General features: G+C 33.5%; 1 protein-coding gene across 2 annotated transcripts in view; it reads right to left on the bottom strand.

Annotated features, from left to right (window-relative positions):
- Positions 1 to 636: 636 nt before the first annotated feature.
- Positions 637 to 25,279, bottom strand: part of ASZ1 (ankyrin repeat, SAM and basic leucine zipper domain containing 1) — a 69,203-nt gene continuing 44,560 nt past the window's right edge. For both annotated transcript variants that reach the window (XM_082632402.1, XM_082632403.1), the window contains 9 exons: positions 19,384 to 19,495; positions 18,710 to 18,844; positions 16,739 to 16,863; positions 15,236 to 15,311; positions 14,214 to 14,270; positions 11,962 to 12,071; positions 5,567 to 5,672; positions 4,625 to 4,738; positions 637 to 908 (listed from right to left, as the gene is read on the bottom strand). In XM_082632402.1, the coding sequence (XP_082488528.1) occupies positions 756 to 908; positions 4,625 to 4,738; positions 5,567 to 5,672; positions 11,962 to 12,071; positions 14,214 to 14,270; positions 15,236 to 15,311; positions 16,739 to 16,863; positions 18,710 to 18,844; positions 19,384 to 19,495 (988 nt within the window). In that variant the 3' untranslated portion in view covers positions 637 to 755. The remainder of the gene's footprint in view (positions 909 to 4,624; positions 4,739 to 5,566; positions 5,673 to 11,961; positions 12,072 to 14,213; positions 14,271 to 15,235; positions 15,312 to 16,738; positions 16,864 to 18,709; positions 18,845 to 19,383; positions 19,496 to 25,279) is intronic.

Consider the following 25,279-nt stretch of genomic DNA (forward strand, 5'->3'; position numbering starts at 1 on the left):
AAAGAAATCGTGCATTACTTCTTTAGATTGGTATGAGAAATTATACGCCAAATGCCATTCCCTTTCATACCATCCTCAAGAATGTTACACATAGTACATGTCATATGTTCCCAAAAGTACATTACATAAAAAATTCTAATGTGCTTTAGGCTTTCCACACTACTCTCTGAATTTTCTGCTTTTTAAAATTTACATTTAAAATATTTTTCCTAGGTTTTAATCCATAATTCAAAAATTTTACATTTTATCTTTATACTTTGCATTCTCTACTCTCAAGTTAATAATTTCCTTATAATGATATATAACTAAAAAAACTAAATAAGAAATTCCTTATTACATAATAATGGAAGGGAAAAATAAGAACTAAAAGAAAGCTACTAATTTATGAACACTTTACAGATAGTGTATGATTCACTGTGACAAATGAACACACTTTTATAAATGTCAAAGAATATTAGATAAAACTTTTATTTATTTTAAATGTAATTTATTAGAGTCATAGGATAGGATCAAACTTAAGAATCCCTTATAATTTACTGCTTGATCAAAGTTAACATTAAAATATAACAAATTATATTGTCAACTCAAACTGACAAACCACTTTCTAAAGAAAAACATTCTGCAGTAAGGTATCATAATTTTTCCTATGGAGTGTTGGCAAAGAATGTAGTTATACTGTGCCACAAACAGTTAAAAGCAACATTTTTAGGTAATTTGAATAAGATATACATAATAACTCAAAACAAATATTAGGGTTATTTTCTCTGAAAAGTTAGCTTGCAAATGAAAAGGAGAAACCCAAATCCGCATACTGTAATAGCCGTCCTCTTCAAAATTCTACTATTCCATGTAGATACTTCTTTCGTTAACGGTATACGAGTTGGATCATTTTCTCGTTCATTTTGCAACTAATGTTTAGTATGGGAAAAATGAAAAGGTTAATGTGCAGTACAGTGAAAATAAAAATATCTTTGATTTTAAAAAATATCAAAATATCCATGTTAATCACTTGATTTAGATGTAGCCTAAATGCAAGATTCCCATGGAAGATTTAAAGTAAAGATTCAAAATCTTAAAAGACAGTCTTTCTTTCACCCAGGATCCTACTGTAGTAGACTATTAGTTTTACATTAAAAATAAATGCTTCTATATATTATTACATTTTAAAAACATGTTTTTATGTCAGGAGATAAAGTTCCTTTAATGTTAAAGTTTCTATTTCTATCTATAAGGAACGACAGTCGTTTTTTGTTAAAGTTTCTATTTCTACCTATAAGGAACGACAGTCGTTTTTTCCTTTGTATTAAATATCAACTGATATCTTACAAAAAAAGTGAACCTTATAAAAAAAAAGTATTGTTATGGCATACCTACAGTACATGAAATTCAACAGAAACTGGAAGATTCGATGCTAACACTAGAAGTATAATCCTTTACTTAAATATATTCGCAGGAACAAATGTTAACAAAAATTTCAGTGGTTCTTTTTGCACTTCTGAACAATGAAAGTACATGACCCAGTCAGTTTCTAAATTCCTATACATAGAACTGTCTTGCTAAAGAAGGCCTCTCAACTCGTGTGTGTGTGTGTGTGTGTGTGTGTGTGTGTGAGAGAGAGAGAGAGAGAGAGAGAGAGAGAGAGAGAGAGAGAGAGACGTGGAGGGGGTGAGGGGAGGGAGAGGGAGGAGATAGTTGCTGGGGAGAGGCAGAAGAGGGAGAACAGCAGAAACCAAAAGATCCTTGAAAGATAAAAAGAATCAGGCACATTTACAGAGTGATATTTACTAGAAACATCCTGTGCTGGAGTGGTGACATACGTTCAACATTAGCAAAAATAACTACTTCTCAAATCTACAGTGTAAATATTTAATTTAAAAACCCTGAAAAATTAATTTCAAATTTATAGTAGAAGATGGACTTCAATGCCAATCTCATTAATACTGTATTCTTGGTCTAACTTCCAAATGGCTTCATTCAGCAACAGATTCCTTTTTGACACTGATGCTCCATTTACTGAATCCTGAGACAGTCATTCCTTTTATTAACCAATTACTTAGAATGACCCTTTCTGACAGGAGCCTGTCAGTGTGTTGGTTTGAAAGAGAATGATGTGGTGTTAGAGTCTGGCCTTGACCTCTCCCACCCTCTCTCTTTGTTACCTCCATATACTTATCTATGATAGCTCATATGTTTCTTTTAAAAAATCCCTTCTGTTATTATTGGTAAACTGTAAAATATCATAAGCTTAACAGGCATGATAGCATACTCCCAAATCTGGAAGCCTCATAGTTCTCTAAATAAAATCTTATTTGGTGATTATTACTTGTTTAAGCCTAATCCAAAGAAAACCCAATGCACAGGCTTGCTGCAAAATTAAGAGGTTCCTGCCCAAAGAACTATATCTGCTGTTATTATGAACCAATGAATATGTTTTCAAGGCCAGTCTTTATATAGAAATGTATAGATTCAAGGTAGAAAAGACCAAAGAAAAACCACCTTCCATTTAGCTAAAGAAAGCTGAAATTTTTCTCTATAGGTATATTTTATTAAAATAAATATTATGGTACCTGATTGAATTGTTCATGTTTTTGAGTCAAAGTTACACTCTGAAAGCAGTGTTTCTTAATTTCATCCCTTTAAGAAAAATCTGGGTGCTCTCTCTAATTTCATCTTAATCCTCCACCCCACCTCCCCAAATGTTTTTAGTTCATCTTGGAGAAAACAAATAATTACCAATCCTGAGACAAAGATGTCTTAGGGAATTTCTTACACTAAACATTAAAGGTTGATGATTTGCAGGAAGTATCTTTACACAAATCCTTCCAAATTTCTCTTGCATCCCCATGAAAAACACTATGCTAATAAGTAAAATCAATACCATTTCCCTTCAATTCTTCTAGATGATGGATATAGTGAAGATGAATGGTGCTATAATTTTCGTGTTGTCAGCAAGTTCAGAAAGTATAAAATCATATTTTTGCCTGAGAAAGTTCATTTGGGGAGTGGTGTGTATTAAAGGAACACAAAGTGGAAGTAGAGAGAATAATTAGGAAACTAATGTGTAGCACAGTTGCCTGACATACAGGAGGCACTCTTAGGTTTGTTGAATGAATAAATGTCAGAGATAATACAACTTCTAAGATACCTTTCTCTGGAAAGGAGTTATCGTCTACCAAAAATGTGAACTGTATTGCTCATTTTCCCTATTTTAAATGTCTTTATCCCCCTATAATTTTGTAGAATTTGCTTCACAATTTTCTGCTTATTTTTTAAAAAGACTCCTTTTGACTGAACATGTTAATAGCTAGAATGACAAATTACCTGGAACATGTATAAAGTCTATTTTGAGGAAAATAACTTTTTTGATAAAATACTAATGAAAATATTAAATGACATGTGTTGATGCTATAAAAATTTAACGCATAATCTAATGTTCACATCAGATACTTCACAAAAACTTTATCGATATCAAATATATTTATTAGACATGGAGACTCAGAAATGAGTTCTTTAGTCAAGTGAAAGTGTTGCCCTTTATTATCTACCTTCAACAGAGTTCTCTGTTTTAGCAGCTTAGATTTTGTTATTGCCAGTTTTCTTAAAGGGGGGAAAAATCACCTGTCCTTAAACCAAAATACATACTTCTATATGAGTATACGAACAAGAACCAAAAAAAGCCCATACTCTTTTAAAAAGTTAAATTATAAAAGATACTATAAAAAGTCTAGAAGGGGCTTCCCTGGTGGCACAGTGGTTAAGAATCCACCTGTCAATGCAGGGGACACAGGTTCGAGCCATGGTCTGGGGAAGATCCCACATGACGCAGAGCAACTAAATCCAAGTGCCACAACTATTGAAGCCCACGCACCTAGAGCCCATGCTCCGCAACAAGAGAAGCCACCACAATGAGACGCCCATGCACCACAACGAAGAGTAGCCCCCGCTCATCGCAACTAAAGAAAGCCCGTGTGCCCCAACGAAGACCCAATGCAGCCAAAAAAAAAAAAAAAAAGTCTAGAAAATAGAAGGAATATTTTATCTACAACCCTACCTCATTAACAGAGCTAATAACATTTCATTTTTGGTAGTTTTTTTATATTCACATTTATATATGTAAATAAAAATTAGAAATAGACCTTCTTTAACAAGTTGATATATACTTTTCATTATATTTTTCAATTGGCTGCATATCATTATAAGAAACGGTTATACCATAATTTATTAAATCATTCCCGCATAGGACATTTACGTACATATAATTTTAGAATCATTAAGCTAGTACTATTAAAGATACAAATATTTTTATGGTCCTTGCCACATCTTGCCAAACTGTTTTTGAAAGTGGCTTAGACATCAGTTTCACAAGAAAATAATGTTTGGTGAACTATAACCAGTAATGGGTAGGGTAATACATTCCCTGCTAATTTATAGGATGAAAATGATATATCACTGTTCTTTCAGTATGCATTTCATTAATGACCAACAAAGTTTGCTTCCTATGTATATTTCTTCCTTTGAAAACTGTCCTCTGTGGGAGCTTAAGCTGCTCGTCAAACTGCTTCATTGTCTAACATATTATGCTGTAAATAATCTTCCCCCTTTTTAATTTTAAATATTTAAATACCTTCTGAATGAAGTCTTTTAGTTTGCAGACCTCTTCACTCAAGTCTTCAACATTACTAACCAGTTCTTCACAAACTGAAGTAAAATTCCGGGGAGAAGCCCATTCTAGTACTATCTGTTAATATTTTCAAAAGTTACATTTTAAAGAATGGAAAGCAACTTTTCACAACTTTATATCCACAAAAAGTATACAACATTATCAAACATTAAATTAAATTACATAACTGAAAAGCATTTTTTATTCAGGATAAATCCTGATACCAAAAGAACTCAGTATTTTTATATAAATAGTCAAATCAGTTTCCTGAATGCATTTATTAAATATACATATATATCACCATGGAGACTAATATTAGTAATAAAAATATTTATGGTGAATAAAGTCATGCAGGTTTTAAGAATGACATGATTCTCATATTAGTGTTATATAAAAATCATAGGAAAACGAGTGCATTAAATATTTTTCACTATATGCAAGTAGCTAAAACCAAATCACATGAAAAACTTTACAAAACAAGTTTGCTTTTACAGGTCACTTACACTTTCTCTATTTAAAATTTCCTTCATTAAAACATCCTTATATTGAAATGGTTTTTAATAACACTCAACACACTGTTTTGTTTCAACTTTCACTTGGGTCTCCTGTCACTTTATATTTTAAACAATTAAATTCCCTTTAAGAACAAATGGTAAGTTCAATACACAGATCAGTTTAACTTTTGGTCTGACTCATTTTCCTTTTCTTGAGGGCTAGAACACAAAGTTTTTCAATTAATTAGTATAAAAAAGTAATATTAAATAAATTGACTTATTTAGATCTTAGGTGATTTTACAGAGGATACAGTTTTACCAGATCATTACAGTTTATTGAGTTATCATTAACTTATCTGGAATGTTCTCCAGCATTCATACTTTTCTTCATTTAATAACTTTTGTAGAATACCTTCTGAGAATTTGCAGGCAACTCAGTAATAATGTTCTGTACAGCTGTTATTAAATGGCCACACTGTTTGTTTAATTTCAGAAGAAAGCTGAGGAACTCATCACCACTAAAGAGAGGAAATAAAAAGGAATCACTAATACGAACAATTTACTCCATTTTACTTGGCTAGTTATTCAATGTCTAGTCATAACATTTATTAGATTCTTTAAAAAAATATTTGTAGAATAGTTAATTTGTATTAGCCACTGAAATAGACTTTGAGCATACAACGAAAACCAAGCATCCAATCTTGAGGATCTCAAAGTTCAGGATGAGAAGCAGACATAGAATTATAACATTGTTATTCACAGGGACATGTGAAGAAGGAACATAAAAGTGCCAATATTTGAATGTCTGTTATACGAAGGCACTGCACTAGTTATTTTACATTTATTATTTTTTAAATTCTTCCCAACAACTCCTATAAGGTAGATGTTATTAACAGAAGTTTATAGTTGAGACATCTAAAACTCAGACATAATGAATCTAGTATAATGGGAATAGGGATTTAGTTATGCTTCATAGAGTTCATACTTGAACTGAGTCTGGAGCTTAAAAATAAGTTTGTCAGGTAGGTAAGGAAGAAAAGAGATTCTGGATGGAGAGAATAGCAGGTGCGAAAGAACAGGGGTAGGAGGTCTCCAAGGTATAACTAAAGCACAATTATGGGAAAGTCGTAAGAAAAGAGGCTGTACGGGATCACTTGTTTAAGGAACTTTCGTGACATGCTAAGGAATGGAATATTACCTTTTGGATAATGTACAGTTAGTTACTAAAGAATTTTAAACAGGAAAGTAGAAAATCAGATTTTCGTACGAGAAAGTTTATTTGGGGAGTGGTGTGGATTAAAGGCAAACAAAAAGTGGAAATAGAATAATTAGGATACTAGTTTAAGAAATGTTTAGGAGAATAAACTGAAAAGGTTGGTGATGGATTGCACGTAAAAGAAAAGGAAAAGTCTAGGGTTATTCTAAGTTCTTTGGTTGCAGTGGAAGATGGCACTAACAAGCAGGGAAGTGAATTTGGGGGTGGGTGGCAGAGAAAAAAGTGGGGTGAAGACAAAGCAATATAGCATAATAATTAAGAACACAGTCTCTAGTGTCAGGAAGACCTGAGTTTGAATTCAGCTTCCACAGCTTTATGATCTTGGGCAAACCTAATCTTCAGCCAAATATTTCTGTATCTCTAGAACTGAGGTAAAAGGAGTGTCAGGAGGACTGAAGGAGATAACATGTGAAAAGCACCTAGCATTCTGTCTAGTACATATATGGCAGTTAAATAAACTTAATAATGATGATGATGGCAATGATATGAGACATGTAGGTGGCAATGACCAGTAAGTAGTAGAAAATGTCAGTCTTGCAGGTACTTATCCTGGGGTCCACAGCCTCATGAGGCTACACAGAATTCGGGGAGTTGGTGAACTTACATGGGGAAAAATTACATGCTTATTTTCACTAACCTCTAACAGAATTTCAGTCTTTCCTTCAATTATGAATATAGGCACAAACCACAGAAGTATTAGAAATGTCTGTAATTTTGGTCACCAGTAGAAATCAAAACAATGGTCACGGAGAGGACCACAAAGCAAAAAGATACATATTGTGAAGAGGGGAGAGTTGATAGGGGTAGAAGAAAAAAGCTATCAAAGGAAAAGTAGCCTGAGAAAAAGAAAAGCAGGAGTTAAGGTCTGTTATGAAAGGTATTGAAGGGAATAGATTCAAGATGGAGGAAAAAAGTCAAGCATGTTAAATAATTAGGATTAGTCCACTGATTCCGACAATGGAGAGATACCGATGACTAGATTAGTTTCAAAGACAGAAGCCAATTTATTGTGAAAGCTACAAAGAAACTAACACAGCCAAATAGAAAAGGGGACCAAGGATAAGAATAGGTAACTCAGAGGAAAAGAAAAAAGAAAATTTTAAATGGATAATAAACATGGGACTAAAATAAGATGTTATATTCTAGTGGAATGACAAAAATTAAGTAGATCATTAGTATCAAGAGTTGACAAACTTGTGAGATGACCTTTCTGGAGAGTTATTTAGAAGTATCTATTATAATAAAAATTCACACAAAAACTAATACAATGGGACCAAAAGTTACTTCTGAGTCCAAATGAAATTCTTATAGGTAGAAGTTTTGACTATACACTGTACAAAGTTTCTTTCATGCTGTTTCTAGGAGGAAAGGTTATAAAAAGCAAGAAAGGAGAACCTCTAATGAAACTTAATAGCAAACTTTTCTCTAAGACACGACTTTTATATAGTATTTTAATTTAAAAGAAATCTTTTTTCTTAGCTATTAGACTGAAAAATAAACAGTTTATACAAAATAAAGACTTTAAACTTTACAAATATATATAATCAAGTCACCAACTATGAAAAGTATCTGATGACTGCTTTATAAAGGCAAATTGAAATAAAAAAATTTAGATAAGCTCTTGTTCTATCTAGCAAAAGTGGTATTTATAAAAACATTTCCAAATAAATATAATTCTTCTTTATTACATTTTCTTTCTGCTCTTTGCTCGAGAAAGAACAGAACTTGAACATATTTTTCTGTCGAAACAACAGCAGTCATTACTTGTATTAATTTTTCTGTTTCCATGTAGTGGTTGTGTGTGTGTGTGTGTGTGTGTGTGTGTGTGTGTGTGTGTGGTATGCGGGCCTCTCACTGTTGTGGCCTCTCCCGCTGCGGAGCACAGGCTCCGGATGCGCCCGCTCAGCGGCCATGGCTCACGGGCCCAGCCGCTCCGCGGCATGTGGGATCCTCCCAGACTGGGGCACGAACCCGTGTCCCCTATATCGGCAGGCGGACTCTCAACCACTGCGCCACCAGGGAAGCCCCTCCATGTAGTGTTTATATAAGGTATACTTAAAACTTATATTTTAGTGCTCTTTACTCAAATTTTATTTATCAGTGAAAGAATAAGTACTTGAATGAGTAATTCATTAATTCCCTATATATTTTTTATGTAATGACTCTTAAGGAAATTAAGATCCATTGAGAACTGTCATTCAAAATGATAGCAGGTATATTATTCTAGATAGTCAAAGCACACATATATATGTGGAATATAAACTTATAAGCTCTTATTCTCAAGGAAGACTAAGTTAACAACTCAGTTCGAATAAGCAAATACTATTATTAACAAAATTACATAATCTTAATGGATGAAAGGAAAATATATACCTTTTTTGTGATGTATAATTTTCAGGGCCACTGAATATGGATAGGCAAGTTATAAAAAACACAACTCAAAAGTTGCCTTTCATCATACACTGTGTGACTGGATGCCGAGCCCCCACCCCACAGCTGTACCACCTACATACCTTTACATGGCAGCCCTGATAATTTTGTACTTATTTAAGGATTTCAAAATAAGCAGATATGGCATAGGTATGATAGGCTATATTATTTGATCAAATTGTCATGTCTTTTCTACTGAGCCAAATACTACCAGGCCTCTCTCTGCCAGAGGATTACACTTCATGCCCCAAAGACAAGAGGCTTGGCCATATGACTTGCTTTGGCAAATAAAATATGACTGGAAGTGACTATGTAACTTCTGAACAGTTCGAGGTGGGGCTATTTCTCCAGCCCGTTTTCAGAATAAGGAGGAGATTCACTGCAGCTGATCCATGATAGGCAATCAAGAAATAAACTTTGTTTCTGTAAGTTATTTAGGTTTAGAAGTTATTTGTTACTGCAGCACAACAAAGTGTAAGTTGACTGAAACAACAGGCCATATTTTTAAAATGTGAAGTTAAGTATTAGGATAAAATTTATACTTTAAATAAAGGTACTCCAAACAGAAGTACTATGTACTCACTGTAGACTATCTGGAAAAACTAAAATTACCAATACTTCTATCACCCAAAGATAATGACTGGTACTATTTTCTTACAGAATATTTTCTTATAGTACACATTTTCTTCTAGTATTTTTCATATGAATATATACAACTGGCATTATACCTCACACTCCGTTTTATATTTGCCTTTTATATTATTAGGAGTATTTTCCCATGACATTAAGCCTCAAAATAATTTAAACGACAGAATAAAATAATTATACTGATGTAATATAATCCAACCATTCACCTTAAGTTAAATACTTAGAGTTTCCACATTTAGAATATTTATAAATAGATGTGAACAATGTATTTTTTATGTGAAAATTTGCATCTATACAGATTTTTTTTGGAGGAGAAATCATTTCCTAAGTAGACATAATTTTGAGATGCTTTTGATACATTTAAGTAGATATCAGAAAGGCTCAGAGAAAAGGTCTGGGTAGAAACTGCTGAAAATGTCAAGACATGGGTGAAACTTAATATTTGTGTTCAAAATATCTCAAAGTAGTAATGAAATGGTTATTAGTATTTTTAGATTGCATTCTCTAATTCTGAAAACATACTAAGGCTAACTGTAGAAAAAAGTAAATGTACTGTGCATGTGTGTTCCTGTAACACACTATTTTATAAAACTGAACACATAGAAGAAAAGTATCTTAAAATAAATCAGTAGCTAAATTGTTGAAGTCACATTACCAGAAGATTATAATCAATCAGTTCAACTTTTCCTGCTGTTAGTTTTCTTATGACTTAATGACTAATTTCTTCTTTAAAGAATGACTTTGAACAAATGGGAAGTAAAACCTTTTCCGTAACAGCATGTAAACAAAGTCTGTGATTTAATAACAAGGTCAAATTCCTGAAATATATGTCTGCCAGTTTTATTTTTTAAAAAATTCAGCAGTTTTAATAAGTGAACCATTCAGGATTCTGTACATTCTTTAAGTCTATTAAATCTCAACAATGAAAATTCATAGAGGCTACTCTGACATCATAAAAATAAGTTATATTAAAAAATTTAATTTGAAATTTAGTCATGTAGAACTCAGAATATTCCTTCATAGAAGCAATAAATTAGAAAAGTAAAGAAAATGAACAAAGAGGTTCAAAGTTTGCTGATTTAAGTCCTCACAACTGAAATCCTTTACAATGTACTTAAATATTTAAGAGATGCAATGTTATTTTGAAACAATGAGGCATTATTTTGAATATAGATCATCTTGTTAACAGGAGATACAGTTAGAGAAAGGGAAATAATTTTGCAATAACATTTTAGAAGAAATCTGGATCATCTAAATTATCCCCTAGAAGACTTATCTAAATTTTAAAATGGTGTGGAAACTTATTATTCCTATGTTTAATTAATGTTTCTCATAGTTGCAATGTTAGTGTTAGGCAGGCTACACTACACTACTGCACTTGTAAGTATTATATTTTATAGACTATAACTTGGATAAACTTCAAGTAAATTAGGCTGACTGAAAAAAGCCAATCAAAAATGGATACATACTGTACGATTGCATTTATGTAACATTCATGAAATAACATCATTATAAAGATGGATAACAAATTATCGATTGCTAGTTTTAGGGATGGGGAGGGGTGGTGGGAGCTATGAAGGGGTAGTATGTGGTAGCATTGTGGTGATGGTATGTTAAGTATATTGATTGTGGCAGTGGTTATGAGAAGCTACACACATGACAAAATTGCATAGAGCTATACACACACACACACACACACAAATGAGCACATGTATAACTGATGAAATACAAATACAAACCAGAAAAATGTCAGTTTCTGGTTTTGATATTGTACTATAGTTATGCAAGATAACTGGGTACACTGGGTGACACTGGGTGAAGGGTACAAAGAACCTTTCTGTACGTCTCTGCAATTTCTTGTGAATCTAAAATTATTTCAAATAAAAAGTTAAAAAAATCATTTACTGTTCCACAATATGTTTAAAAAATCAAATACCATTATTTTCAAAATAAATTTTAGATTACTAATATTGCTACTAATCAGTGTTTGACAAGTTTATAATATTGAAAATGAACTTTATATATTGATAACATAATTTCGTAAAGAATAAGGCTGAAAGTAGAGCTGAGGTACATGAGAAATGCTTTCTTATTGCCCTAAGCAAAAATATTACCCTTAGAATCTTCAATCTGACATTTATATGATTTAAAGAGAGTAAGAGCTACACTATGAAAAGCATGGGATCTTTTAATTAACTCATTTAACAAAATGCAATGAAAAAATAAAACAATATTTCTATGTGAGTTAAGAAGATGCATTGTTTTGCTTCTTGGTAAAAACTGACTTTATAAAGTACTTTCTACTTCAGAACACAGTATATCGCAAAATGAACTATCCATATCCCTGGTAAAATGATGGTATTAAGTAAAATAACTTGGACATTATCAAAATTTAATTAAAAAAGAAAGTTCATTCTAAACAGTATTAATGTAAACCAGTAGGTTAATTTTACCTGATTTCCAACTTTGCCACTTCAGGTAATTCTCCAAATTTTATCTCTTCTATCTCTAGTTCCTTAAGAGCAGCCATAATTTTCTGCTGATCTCTACTGGTAATTCCAATCTAAGTAGAAATGATTTTAAAGTACAATAAGGTAGTCATACTTGAACAATATTCAAAATTACTGAAGAAGTTTTCTACTTGATTAATTCACATCTTGAAAAAAATAGATACGTATTGGAAAAAAAACCATACTGAAAAATATACAAGTTTGCTTATAACTGGACTGACTAGGTTACATCACTAAAATATTTAGATATATAGTGACTATAGTCAATTTTTTGCATTATATAACAATTGTGATGGATTCTAAAACAAATTACTAGATTTTAATATATAATCTTTCCAGAAAACCAGAGTAAAACAATTTTTCCTTCAAAATATTATTTTAAATGTTATCACTGATTAAGTGAGAATTAAGTCTTCTTTTTGTCTATGTTCTACCTTTAGTATTAACTAAATTTTCTATCCTGGATTTAGCTAAGTAGTAGTAAGGTTTGATTTTCAGTGATGGTAAAGATTTCAAGTTTCCAATGTGCTCATACAGGAAGATCATTCCTTTTTATGTATCCTACTTATTAAAGTATCTCTGATATTTCCCACAGCTATTTTCAAATTGTTACTTAATAATACTCATTAGCAAAATAATAAGTCTTGGTCATTTTGAAAACCTAGAAAAAGGCAATATTTGAAGAACACGTTTATACCCACATGTACAAAAAACCAACTCTTATTTCTAAGTAACCTGTTTTATACTGTTTTACAGATCAATTTCATGTTTAGAAATAAACCACGTTTTAGTTGAGATGTCATAACTAATCTGAAGGAAAAAAACCCAACTCTAAGTCTTTAAGTATTCTTTTTTTTTTTAACATCTTTATTGGAGTATAATTGATTTACAACGGTGTTAGTTTCTGCTTTATAACAAAGTGAGTCAGTTGTACATATACATATGTCCCCATATCTCTTCCCTCTTGGGTCTCCCTCCCTCCCACCCTCCCTATCCCACCCCTCTAGGTGGTCACAAAGCACTGAGCTGATCTCCTTGTGCTATGCGGCTGCTTCCCACTAGCTATCTATTTTACATTTGGTAGTGTATGTATGCCCATGCCACTCTCTCACTTTGTCCCAGCTTACCCTTCCCCCTCCCCATGTCCTCAAGTCCATTCTCTAGTAGGTCTGCGTCTTTATTCCCATCCTGCCCCTAGGTTCTTTATAACCTTTTTTTTTTGATTCCATATATATGTGTTAGCATACGGTATTTGTTTTTCTCTCTCTGACTTACTTTACTCTGAATGACAGACTCTAGGTCCATCCACCTCACCACAAATAACTCAATTTCGTTTCTTTTTATGGCTGAATAATATTCCATTGTATATATGTGCCACATCTTCTTTATCCATTCATCTGTTGATGGACACTTAGGTTGCTTCCATCTCCTGGCTATTGTAAATAGAGCTGCAATGAACATTTTGGTACATGACTCTTTTTGAATTATGGTTTTCTCAGGGTATATGCCCAGTACTGGGATTGCTGGGTCGTATGGTAGTTCTATTTTTAGTTTTTTAAGGAACCTCCATACTGTTCTCCATAGTGGCTGTATCAATTTACATTCCCACCAACAGTGCAAGAGGGTTCCCTTTTCTCCACACCCTCTCCAGCATTTATTGTTTGTAGATTTTTTGATGATGGCCATTCTGACTGGTGTGACCTGATACGTCATTGTAGTTTTGATTTGCATTTCTCTAATGATTAGTGATGTTGAGCATTCTTTCATGTGTTTGTTGGCACTCTGTATATCTTTGGAGAAATGTCTATTTAGGTCTTCTGCCCATTTTTGGATTGGTTTGTTTGTTTGTTTCATATTGAGCTGCATGAGCTGCTTGTAAATTTTGGAGATTAATCCTTGGTCAGTTGCTTTATTTGCAAATATTTTCTCCCATTCTGAGGGTTGTCTTTTTGTCTTGTTTATGGTTTCCTTTGCTGTGCAAAAGCTTTTAAGTAAGTCTTTAAATATTCTTAAGGCAACTTAATATTGGAATGGAAGATTTTAGATATGGTTATCCATAATCATATCTAATGAGGAACCTAGCAAAAGATCACTCACAGTCTATAGCTGTAGGATTTTTAAAATAGAAAATAAAAGGATTCAAAATATTAAAAATATGAAAGATAATATCTGGAGTTTTTGAAATTGATACTAACCTTTGTAAACTCATCTTTCCTCATGGTCAAAAGATGTCTTAAAGTTATATCCCTTTCCTGTAGAAAAGAAGAAAATGCCACCTTTCAATATAAATGAAATAGTAGAAGGGGAAGTAGGCAACTGTACATATAAGTTAGTCAGTTATATGCTACCCTCCTAAAAACTTTCAACTACTGGGTAGATAGTAATGAGTATAATAATATGTATAATTACGTAAAAAAATATATACATAGCTAGTTTCCCAGATTCAAAAAAAAAGTATTACAACTTATATTTGCTTACATAAAAAGAAAACAGCTCTATAAAATTTGACAGAAATTGTTTTATGAATTTTTAAAATTTATAATCGTATAATATTAATAACATTTGGTTTTACTGAATATTTCTCAAATAGGAAGTTTCACGATTGTACAGTGAAACCCAATTCTAAACTGCCTAAACGAATGTGCATAACCCTAAGGAGAGCCTGTCTTAAATAGTGCTTTACTGCTGCAGTATCAGCTAAATGGCTGATAACTGTCATCTGCTCAAATCCCATAATGCATGCCTAAAATACCTACAACAGTGCTTCACATATGATCTAATTTGATATTTATGACAATCCTACACTAGGTATTACCATCCTTATGAAAAAAAAGGAGATTTAAGTAACATATTTCAGTTAATAATCATTAGAGCAAGAATCTGATACCTGGTTTGTTTGGTTTAAAATCATGCTTCTAATATTCTATACAGGAAGATCAGCAACTGCAAAAACAGACTAAGGGCTTAGATGTACAAGGAGTTCTGTGATGCTTTGGGCAGTGGGTAAAAGCCAGATTCTAATTTATGTAAATTTCTATAATAATAAATTTTCAAAATGCTTGTAATTTTAAAATGGGATGTATCAATGCTACAAATTATGGAGAAAAGTGCATCTGTCACCCCTTCATAAGCATGCTTATGAATTAATATTTAATGTTATATTAACCAACAAATAAACATGCATACATAACTCACCATAGCTTAAACAAAATCTTACCTTCAGTAAATCTGTCATATGTTCAAGTCCAAGACCATGTAAAAATATTTCCAGATCTCCAAATGCTGTATATGAACTATACATATTTATAGCAATGTCAATTTCAGAACAGACTATTAGTGCACAAGTAATAAATATATATTTATGATGCAGAGAGAGAATGAGAATAAGAATGAGTAAGAATGAGTCTATGTAGAATATACAGGCATACATCGTTTTACTGTGCTTTGCTTTATTGCTTTATCTGCAGACATTGTTTTTTTACAAATTGAAGGTTTCTGACAACCCTATGTCAACCAAGTCTATTGGTGTCATTTCTCCAATGGTATCTGCTCACTATGTGTGTCTGTGTCACACTTTGGTAATTCTTGAAATATTTCAAACTTTTTCATTATTATATTTGTTATGGTGATTCTTGATGTTGCTCTTACAACTTGCTGAAGGCTCAGATGGTGGTTACCATTTTTTAGCAATAAAGTATTTTTTAATTAATATATGTACTTTGTTTTTGTAGACAGAATGCTATTGCACACTTAACAGACTACAGTATGGTGTAAACATAACTTTTAAATTTATGTAACTCACTTTATTGTGATATTTGCTTTATTGTGGTGGTCTGGAACTGAACACCAATATCTCTGAGGTATGCCTATATTTGCAAATTTACCCACTAGACCTATGTTATACAAAGGAATAAGAAAGGTTTCCTGAGTGAAGATTTAAGTAAACAGAGAAAATGGTGATAGTAAAATGAAGCTCATTTTTCCTCAGAAGGAAAATATTTGCCAATATTTATACAATTGACCCCTAAACAACACAGTTTGAACTGTGCAGATCCACTTACACATGGAGTTTTTTCAATAGTAAATACTATAGTACTACACAATTGTGGTTAGTTGAATCCACAGATGTGGAACTGCAGATATGGAGGAATCTTGGATACAGATTTTCTAAGGGCAGGGTCAGCGCCCCTAACCCCCAGAATTGTTCAAGGGTCAGCTGTATTCCTTGTGAGAGGTCTGTACGTGAAAATCTCTTTAATTGCAGGAAGTAAAAATTTACTATTTTAAATGTAGGTAAGTAGAGGATAATGTTGTGGCCATGTACTGAACAACCGTGTTCAGGGGAAAAAAAGTATTTTTATTTTTAGCTTATAAAATCAGAAATCTGCTATAAAGAATTAGAGAGCAAGATGCAATCTAGTTTGAACACTAACAAAAATATAATCTTAGAACCTTTTAGAAATAAACTGTATTGTTGATATTTTATTTAAAGTAAAAAATTATTCTCATTACTGTTAGTACATGTATATCAAATTTTTCTAAAATTCTGGAGAACAAAGCACTTAAAATTCAGACATTTCTAAGTAATATTTTTAAATGCTTGTAAAAGTTTAAAATATATATTTTAAATAAGTCATCACATTTACTATAAGTAATAAAAAACATGCACAATTTTTACTCATTTATAGGTATTGTGTTGAACAGAAACATGCTATGTTACCTAAATATGTGATCTTTTTCTTTATCAGAATCTGTTCTCAATAGTTCACAAATAGTCTCTTCTTTAGTTAGCTGTTGAAGCTTTTCTCCCCAAGGATTTAAAGTCAAGGAAAGAAAGTTGAAGATCTGAAAAAAGTTACAGTAAAAATTAAAGCAAGATAGTAATTAATAATATTTTCAACAAGATATAAAACGAAACTAAAAATTCCATTTTGGTAAGTGAATCAGAAAGACTAAGTTAGTATTTTAAATACATTTTTTTAAAAAAATTATTTATTTATTTATTTATTTATTCATGGCTGTGTTGGCTCTTCGTTTCTGTGTGAGGGCTTTCTCTAGTTGCGGCAAGTGGGGGCCACTCCTCATCGCGGTGCGCAGGCCTGTCACTATCGCGGCCTCTCGTTGCGGAGCACAGGCTCCAGACGCGCAGGCTCAGTATTTGTGGCTCACGGGGCTAGTTGCTCCGCGGCATGTGGGATCTTCACAGACCAGGGCTCAAACCCGTGTCCCCTGCATTGGCAGGCAGATTCTCAACCACTGCGCCACCAGGGAAGCCCTTAAATACACTTTTAAATAGAGAGAGAGTAAGAAGCACGACTAAGGTACACAAATCTCAACTGTACACCTTAAAGAGATGTGAAATTTCTTAGTTTTCAAACTTCTTAGTTCTAACTTTTTAGCAAGCCAAGTTTAAGTGATATAATCAGCCAAGATACAAAATCAAATCTCGCTTCAAGAAACAATTTGTGACTCAATCTTTGATGTTCATAAATTTCTTAGTATGTCAAATTCACTGTCATCTACCCTAAATTTAATGATGCAATATATTAATTAAAAGTTTTCAAATTTCCAAAGCTTAGGAGAAAACTTAATTTCTTTTTAAAGTTTCACAGGGCTTCAGTGATTAGCATTTACACTAGAATAATTTTGGAAATGTAGATTTGAGTTATAAAATGATAGGCATGTTTATAGGGTGCTTAAAAATAGAGGACGTAGGGCTTCCCTGGTGGCACAGTGGTTGAGAGTCCACCTGCCGATGCAGGGGACACGGGTTCGTGCCCCAGTCCGGGAGGATCCCCCATGCCGTGGAGCAGCTGGGCCCGTGAGCCATGGCTGCTGAGCCTGCGCGTCCGGAGCCTGTGCTCCGCAATGGGAGAGGCCACACAGTGAGAGGCCCGCGTACAGCATTAAAAAAAAAAAAAAAAAAAAGAAGTTATTTTACATGCAACAAAAATGGCATGGTCTGAGTATTATATGATGGAACCTTTGGAATGTTACAAGTTTTCAAATTCAGAAACTCAGTTTTAGAAGATCTTGAACTATATAACTTAGACTTACAGTTGTACTATGTTTGATCCCTGCTTAGAAATTACACACCTTTGGCTGAAAGCTTTAATATTCAGACCAAAAGTTTATATCAATAAAATAATTTAATGTATGGCAAATATTTATTATTGACTTTAACATCTGAATGATAGTAAATCATATACCCAAGCATGTTATCAATTTATTACATACCTTGTCAAATGTACAGAGGTAAATGTAGCTTAAAGGATTTAATTTTTAAATTGTTTAATATATATTAATTAAAATTTTAAAACAGTAGTTTAATTACATGTGCAAATTTTGAAATTTTACTAGCTATGTGAATACACTAATTAATTTTTGAAAATCTGAACCAGTTGGAAATGTTTAAATAAATAGTCTATTACAATTTTATTTCTAGGGCTAGATAAGACTTTATTACCCCTTTATATAGTTTTTAAATTACCACATTATAAATGCCTCTTATTTAGTGAAAGATAAATACTCTAGTAAAATAAAGTTTTCATTACCTGGCTGGAAAAAAATTACACATTGAAACATTTAATAATAGCCGGATATACTATTATTTTAGTAGTGAGTTCTAACAAAACAAAAGTTTTACAAACAATAATGTAGACTAAGAAAAATTAGTTTAATAACAGGATACCTCTAGATGTTTATTTCTTTTTGCAATCTCACTTGGTGTCTTTCCATCTTTGGTTTGTATCATTTTATTAGCTCCAAGTTCAAGCAACTTCAAAACTACGTTTTTATGACCCTGACGTGCTGCCCATGTTAAAGCCTGTAAGTGGGGGGAAAAAAAGAAGACTGTTTAAAGAGAGGGAGTGTATATGACACAGAGGGGAAAACTTTTCAACAATATTTATGGCACAATAAAAAAGTGAACATGGTTAATTAATGGAATGATGCAATCTCATCATTTCACAATATAATGTAAACCTATTTCCAAAGTTGTAATTGCAAAGCAGACTGCCAGTGTTCACTGATTTTGTAAGACCAAATAATGTTTTACACAGACAAGTGATGTTATAGAACAAAACGATTTATCTGCCAATCACAGAACTGTTTTCTATAAAAAAGAATTCTATTTGTATTCCAGAATCCAGGCTGTGTTACAATTTCTTGTGTCAAGGGTGAGGACCAAGAGAAGCAGATAATTTCTTTTTTCCCATTTAAGCTGCTGCTTTTCTTCACTGAACAGCAATTACATCCCATCCCTTCTATAATTTTTACTTCTTAAAAAACCTTCCTTGTGGACTACTGATAATAAGATATCAATGTCCTAGAGATAAAAAGGAACACTGTACAATTGGTTCTCACAGTATAGCCATTCTCATCCTGGGTATTAACTTCTGCTCCACAAGCAACAAGGAGAGCAACAACCTGAGGGTGACCATTCCGTGCAGCATACATGATGGGAGTCATAAGTCTCCTACGGAGGAGGAAAAAAAGAAACTGTTAATGCTGCCCTTAACAGTTCTTCAAAGCTATGCACTTTACCATACACAATACAATCAGTGTTGTTTTGAAAGTAAAGAAACATGAAAGCTTTTCATAAATCAGGGGATCTGAAAATCGAATTTTCCAGCAAATAAATAAATATAAGGGAGATTACACTCTTAAAAAGTATTGAATGCTTACACAGCACCCTCTAGTGAAGAAATGTGGGTTTTTTTTAATTCTTGAATTTTATTTATTTTTTTATACAGCAGATCCTTATTAGTCACCAATTTTATACACATCAGTGTATACATGTCAATCCCAATCGTCCAATTCGTCCCACCACCACCCCCAACCCCCCCGCCGCTTTCCCCCCTTAGTGTCCATACATTTGTTCTCTACATCTGTGTCTCAATTTTTGCTCTGCAAACCAGTTCATCTGTACCATTTTTCTAGGTTCCACATATATGCGTTAATATATGATATTTGTTTTTCTATTTCTGACTTACTTCCCTCTGTATGACAGTCTCTAGATCCATCCACGTCTCAACAAATGACCCAGTTTCGTTCCTTTTTATGGCTGAGTAATATTCCATTGTATATATGTACCACATATTCTTTATCCATTTGTCTATTGATGGGCATTTAGGTTGCTTCCATGACCTGGCTATTGTAAACAGTGCTGCAATGAACATTGGGGTGCATGTGTCTTTTGGAATTATGTTTTTTTTCTCTGGGTATATGCCCAGTAGTGGGATTGCTGGGTCATATGGTAGTTCTCTTTTTAGTTTTTTAAGGAACCTCCATACTGTTCTCCATAGTGGCTGTATCAATTTACATTCCCACTAACAGTGCAAGAGGGTTCCCTTTTCTCTACACCCTCTCCAGCGTTTGTTTGTAGATTTTCTGATGATGCCCATTCTTACTGGTGTGAGGTGATACCTCATTGTAGTTTTGATTTGCATTTCTCTAATTAGTGATGTTGACCAGCTTTTCATGTGCTTCTTGGCCATCTGTTTGTCTTCTTTAGAGAAAGGTCTATTTAGGTCTTCTGCCCATTTTTGGATTGGGTTGTTTGTTTTTTTAATATTGAGCTTCATGAGCTGTTTATATATTTTGGAGATTAATCCTTTGTCCTTTGATACGTTTGCACCTATCTTCTCCCATTCTGAGGGTTGTCTTTTTGTCTTGTTTATGGTTTCCTTTGCTGTGCAAAAGCTTTGAAGCTTCATTAGGTCCCATTTATTTTTGTTTTTATTTCCATGACTTTAGGAGGTGGATCAAAAAAATCTTGCTGTGATTTATGTCAAGGAGTGTTGTTCCTATGTTTTCCTCTAAGAGTTTTATAGTGTCCAGTCTTACATTTAGGTCTCTAATCCATTTTGAGTTTATTTTTGTGTATGGTGTTAGGGAATGTTCTAATTTCATTCTTTTACCTGTAGCTGTCCAGTTTTCCCAGCACCACTTATTGAAGAGGCTGTCTTTTCTCCATTGTATATCCTTGCCTCCTTTGTCATAGATTAGCTGACTATAGGTGCGTGGGTTTATCTCTGGGCTTTCTATCTTGTTCCATTGATCTATGTTTTGGTTTTGTGCCAGTACCATATTGTCTTGATTACTGTAGCTTTGCAGTATATTCTGAAGTTAGGGAGTCTGATTCCTCCAGCTCCATTCTTTGCCCTCAAGACTGCTTTGGCTATTTGGGGTCTTATGTGTCTCCATAAAAATTTTAAGATTTTTTGTTCTAGTTCCATAAAAAATGCCATTGGTAATCTGATAGGGATTGCATTGAATCTGTAGATTGCTTTGGGTAGTATAGTCATTTTCACAATATTGGTTCTTCCAATCCAAGAATATGGTATATCTCTCCATCTGTTTGTATCATCTTTAATTTCTTTCATCAGCGTCTATAGTTTTCTGCATACAGGTCTTTTGTCTCCCTAGGTAGGTTTATTCCTAGGTATTTTATTCTTTTTGTTGCAGTGGTAAATGGGAGTGTTTCCTTAATTTCTCTTTCAGGCTTTTCATCATTAGTGTATAGGAATGCAAGAGATTTCTGTGCATTCATTTTGTATCCTGCAACTTTACCAAATTCATTGTTTAGCTCTAGTAGTTTTCTGGTGGCATTTTTAGGATTCTCTATGTATAGTATCATGTCATCTGCAAACAATGACAGTTTTACTTCTTATTTTCCAACTTGGATTCATGTTATGTCTTTTTCTTCTCTGATTGCCACGGCTAGGACTTCCAAAACTATGTTGAATAATAGTGGTAAGAGTGCACATCCTTGTCTGGTTCCTGATTTTAGAGGAAATGCTTTCAGTTATTCACCATTGAGAATGATGTTTGCTGTGGGCTTGTCATATATGGCCTTTATTATGTTGAGGTAGGTTCCCTCTATGCCCACTTTCTGGAGAGTTTTTATCATAAATTGGTATTGAATTTTGTCAGAAGCTTTTTCTGCATCTATTGAGGTGATCATATGGTTTTTATTCTTCAGTTTGTTAACATGGTGTTTCACATTGATTGATTTGCTATACTGAAGAATCCTTGCATCCCTGTGATAAATCCCACTTGATCATGGTGTATGACCCTTTTAATATGTTGTTGGATTCTGTTTGCTAGTATTTTGTTGAGGATTTTTGCATCTATATTCATCAGTGATATTGGTCTGTAATTTTCTTTTTTTGTAGTATCTTTGTCTGGTTTTGGTGTCAGGGTGATGGTGGCCTCACAGAATGAGTTTGGGAGTGTTCCTTCCTCCACAATTTTTTGGAAGAGTTTGAGAAGGATGGGTGTTAGCTCTTCTCTAAATGTTTGATAGAATTCACCTGTGAAGATATCTGGTCCTGGACTTTTGTTTGTTGGAAGATTTTTAATCAGAGTTTTAATTTCATTACTTGTGATTGGTCTGTTCATATTTTCTATTTCTTCCTGGTTCAGTCTTGGAAGGCTATACCTTTCTAAGAATTTGTTCATTCCTTCCAGGTTGTCCATTTTATTGGCATAGAGTTGCTTGTAGTAGTCTCTTAGGATGCCTTGTATTTCTGCGGTGTCTGTTGTAACTTCTCCTTATTCATTTCTAATTTTATTGATTTGAGTCCTCTCCCTCTTTTTCTTGATGATTCTGGCTAACAGTTTATCAATTTTGTTTATCTTCTCAAAGAACTAGCTTTTAGTTTTACTGATCTTTGCTATCGTTTTCTTTGTTTCTATTTCATTTATTTCTGCTCTTATATTTATGATTTCCTTCCTTCTGCTAATTTTGGGTTTTGTTTGTTCTTCTTTTTCTAGTTCCTTTAGGTGTAAGGTTAGATTGTTTATTTGAGATTTTTCTTGTTTTTGTATCCATTCAGCAAGCCTGTGTCTCTCGGTTGGAGCATTTAATCCATTCACTTTTAAGGTAATTATCGATATGTATGTTCCTATGACCATTTTCTTAATTGTTTTGGGTTTGTTTTTGTAGGTCCTTTTTTTCTCTTGTGTTTCCCACTTAGAGAATTTCCTTTAGCATTTGTTGTAGAGCTGGTTTGGTGGTGCTGAATTTTCTTAGCTTTTGCTTGTCTGTAAAGCTTTTGACTTCTCCATTGAATCTGAATGAGATCCTTGGTGGGTAGAGTAATCTTGGTTGTAGGTTCTTCCCTTCCATCATTTTAAGTATATCATGCCACTCCCTTCTGGCTTGTAGAGTTTCTGCTGAGAAATCAGCTGTTAACCTTATGGGAGTTCCCTTTTATGTTATTTGTCATTTTCCCCTTGCTGCTTTCAATAATTTTTCTTTGTCTTTAATTTTTGCCAATTTGATTACTACGTGTCTCGGCATGTTCCTCCTTGGGTTTATCCTGTATGGGACTCTCTGCATTTCCTGGACTTGGGTGGCTATTTCCTTTCCCATGTTAGGGAATTTTTCGACTATAATGTCTTCAAATATTTTCTCTGGTCCCTTCTCTCTCTCTTCTTCTTCTGGGACCCCTATAATGCAAATGTTGTTGTGTTTAATGTTGTCCCAGAGGTCTTTTAGGCTGCCTTCATTTCTTTTCATTCTTTTTTCTTTATTCTGTTCCACAGCAGTGAATTTCACCATTCTGTTTTCCAGGTCACTTATCCGTTCTTCTGCCTCAGTTATTCTGCTATTGAGTCCTTCTAGTTTAGTTTTCATTTCAGTTATTGTATTGTTCATCTCTGTTTGTTTGTTCTTTAGTTCTTCTAGGTGTTTGTTAAACATTTCTTGCATCTTCTCCATCTTTGCCTCCATTCTTTTTCCGAGGTCCTGGATCATCTTCACTATCATTATTCTGAATTCTTTTTCTGGAAGGTTGCCTATCTCCACTTCATTTGGTTTTTTTTCTGGGGTTTTATCTTGTTCCTCCATCTGGTACATAGCCCTCTCCCTTTTCATCTTGTCTATCTTTCTGTGAATGTGGTTTTTGTTCCACAGGCTGCAGGACTACAGTTCTTCTTGCTTCTGCTGTCTGCTCTCTGTTGGATGAGGCTATCTAAGAGGCTTGTGGAAGTTTTCTGATGGGAGGGACTGGCGGTGGGTATAGCGGACTGTAGAAATGCGTTTTTAAAAAATCACAAAATAAGTTATGCTTTCTAATATGAGGTTTCATTAATTTACATATTTACATAGAAAAATATCAGAGTACCTCACTGTGCTTGTGCTGGGAAAATAGTGATGAATGACACAAACAAGCCCCCCATCCTCTCAAAATTGCTCATACTGAATACTTGTTACATTTTTTAAAATTACTCTTTATTTAATAAAAATATAAGTTTAAAACTCTTATTTCTTAATGTGTTCTACTATGATTCTACTTTAGGACTGAAAGAATTTTGCCCTGACTTGGAGGCTTACTTTAATCAAGAAAGACATCAGTCCAATAGTTTAGCCAGACTCTCTGAGACTATGTTCTGGGAGATCACAGTAGTTTCCTCTAGTGTATCATTTCCCAAAATTAGAGATTCAACCCCTCTACTCCTAGAAGTCAGCTTCTGGACCTAATTACAAAGGATACCAGAAAGATTCTATTAGTTCCACTTGGGCTGAACTTAGTATCATGGTCTGTTTTAAAGGAGATCTGGGATTCTGGGCTCAATCTTCCTGAGTCACCTCAAATATCTTATTTATATACAAAGACCTTCGCAAAATAACAACAAATTAAATAATTTCAGAATTCTCTGTTTTGGCCACATTAAGGTAGCTTGTCTTGGCTACTCACATTACATACACGACATATAAACAGAATACTTCTCTGTAAGGTTTGTTAACATGAGGTATATCATCTGGTCACTTCACACCAATGTCTTTAGCACAAAAAGCTTTACACATTTAGCTGTTCCTTCTATTTCAATCTTTTATTAGAAATTACAATTTCAATCTTTTATTAGAATTTCAATCTTTTATTAGAAATTATATGCTAAGGTAGTTGTCAAGCACTGCCTCTTCTACCTTGAATACCTCCTACACAGTTGCTTCATTAGACAATCTTTACGAAGTGAAGAGTGAAGTTCTGGATAGCTTAAGCAAATAGGGAAAATACATACAATAGGACAAAACTGTCTGAGTCAACTGATCATGCAAATTCTTCTCTAAGTCTAAATCAGACGTCTTGATGCTTCTCCTCCACCCGACCTCCCCCACAACAGCTCAAATCTGCTCCTTCCAAGCTTCCCTATTTCAAAAGCTTCCATTAACCAAATAACTCAGGCCTAAGACTAAGCACCATTCATGACTTTTCTCCACCTCTCCATATAGAAGTCATCAGAAGGCCCT

This window comes from Mesoplodon mirus, assembly GCF_964341445.2.
Source record: "Mesoplodon mirus genome assembly, chromosome: 9".
Taxonomy (NCBI): Eukaryota; Metazoa; Chordata; class Mammalia; order Artiodactyla; family Ziphiidae; genus Mesoplodon; species Mesoplodon mirus.